Source organism: Brassica oleracea, unplaced genomic scaffold (assembly GCF_000695525.1).
Source record: "Brassica oleracea var. oleracea cultivar TO1000 unplaced genomic scaffold, BOL UnpScaffold03794, whole genome shotgun sequence".
Lineage (NCBI taxonomy): Eukaryota > Viridiplantae > Streptophyta > Magnoliopsida > Brassicales > Brassicaceae > Brassica > Brassica oleracea.
Genome location: NW_013620319.1, coordinates 1 through 1,096, shown reverse-complemented (window position 1 = coordinate 1,096; position 1,096 = coordinate 1). Strand labels below are relative to the sequence as shown.

Below are 1,096 nucleotides of genomic sequence, written 5' to 3'. Positions count from 1 at the left end.
ACAAAACTTTCAGGAGAATCATTGGAAATCATTTTGTCTGATGCACATGTAAGTCTCACATCTTAGCAAACCTATCTATTATTGTTTTCTCTTGCCACTAAACTAAACTGCTATCTAAAATCGAATGGCTTTGCTTTTTTTTTTAGGGAACAAAAATTCATGCATCCTGTAAGAAGACATACCTTGATAAGTTGACGAGGAAACTTTCAAATGTGCTTTCTATTGGAATGTGGAGAAACATTGAAAATTTCTCCATCAATAACCCGAGTGTTTCCTACAGGCCTACCAATCATCAATACAAAATCAATTTCATTTATGGCACTGATATCACTCCATCAACAATCCTAAACGACAACATGTTCCTGAGTTTGGTGGATTTCCAAACTATTCAGAGTGGAGTGGAAGATCCAAACATCTTAATTGGTATGTATGTTATATTAAATTTTCGTTTATATCTTTATATTAGACCTGAACTTTATAGTTTGATCTTTAATTTTTGCAACTTACAGATGTTATTGGACAAGTGTCTGATTTGGGAGCTCTAGAGACAGTTCAGTGCTCGGGTAAAGCAAGAAAGAAAATCGAATTCAGTTTGACAGACCTTGTGTAAGTTAAACCATTGATTTGTTTTTTACATCATCACTATAATTAATACTTTCACATATATATTTTGACAGTGGCCATAGGATTACTTGCTGTCTGTGGGGAAAGTTTGCTGAAAGCATTAAAGCTAACTGCGATGCAGCTGGTGAAGATTCGGTTATATGCCTCCTATGTTTTGTGAAAATTGGGACTTATAGAAGTAACCATATTATCCCTTATCATAACATAGCATCCTACGTTTATATAGTTTTGTTATTACTCACTTTTTATGTAACATTGTTAATGTCAGATGAGATTCAAATTTCAAACTCATATGATGCTTCTCAAGTCTTTTTCAACCCGCCAATAATGGAGGCTGAGGCATTTTTGAAAAGGTATATTGAGTTTTAGTAGAATAGATATAGGATTGTTCTGATAATTAAAACAACTGTTTTTGTTCACATTTAATAGGGATGTTGCATCCAATGCATTGACATTGGTTGAATCCAACCAA

General features: G+C 33.6%; 1 protein-coding gene across 1 annotated transcript; it reads left to right on the top strand.

The window, feature by feature from the left end:
* Window positions 1–227: 227 nt before the first annotated feature.
* Window positions 228–977, top strand: LOC106321905 (the record flags this gene model as incomplete). The annotated part of the gene is made up of 4 exons (XM_013760119.1): window positions 228–423; window positions 510–606; window positions 678–802; window positions 893–977. Coding segments are annotated over exons 1-4 (503 nt in total), but the record flags the coding sequence as incomplete, so codon positions are not given.
* Window positions 978–1,096: the final 119 nt, after the last annotated feature.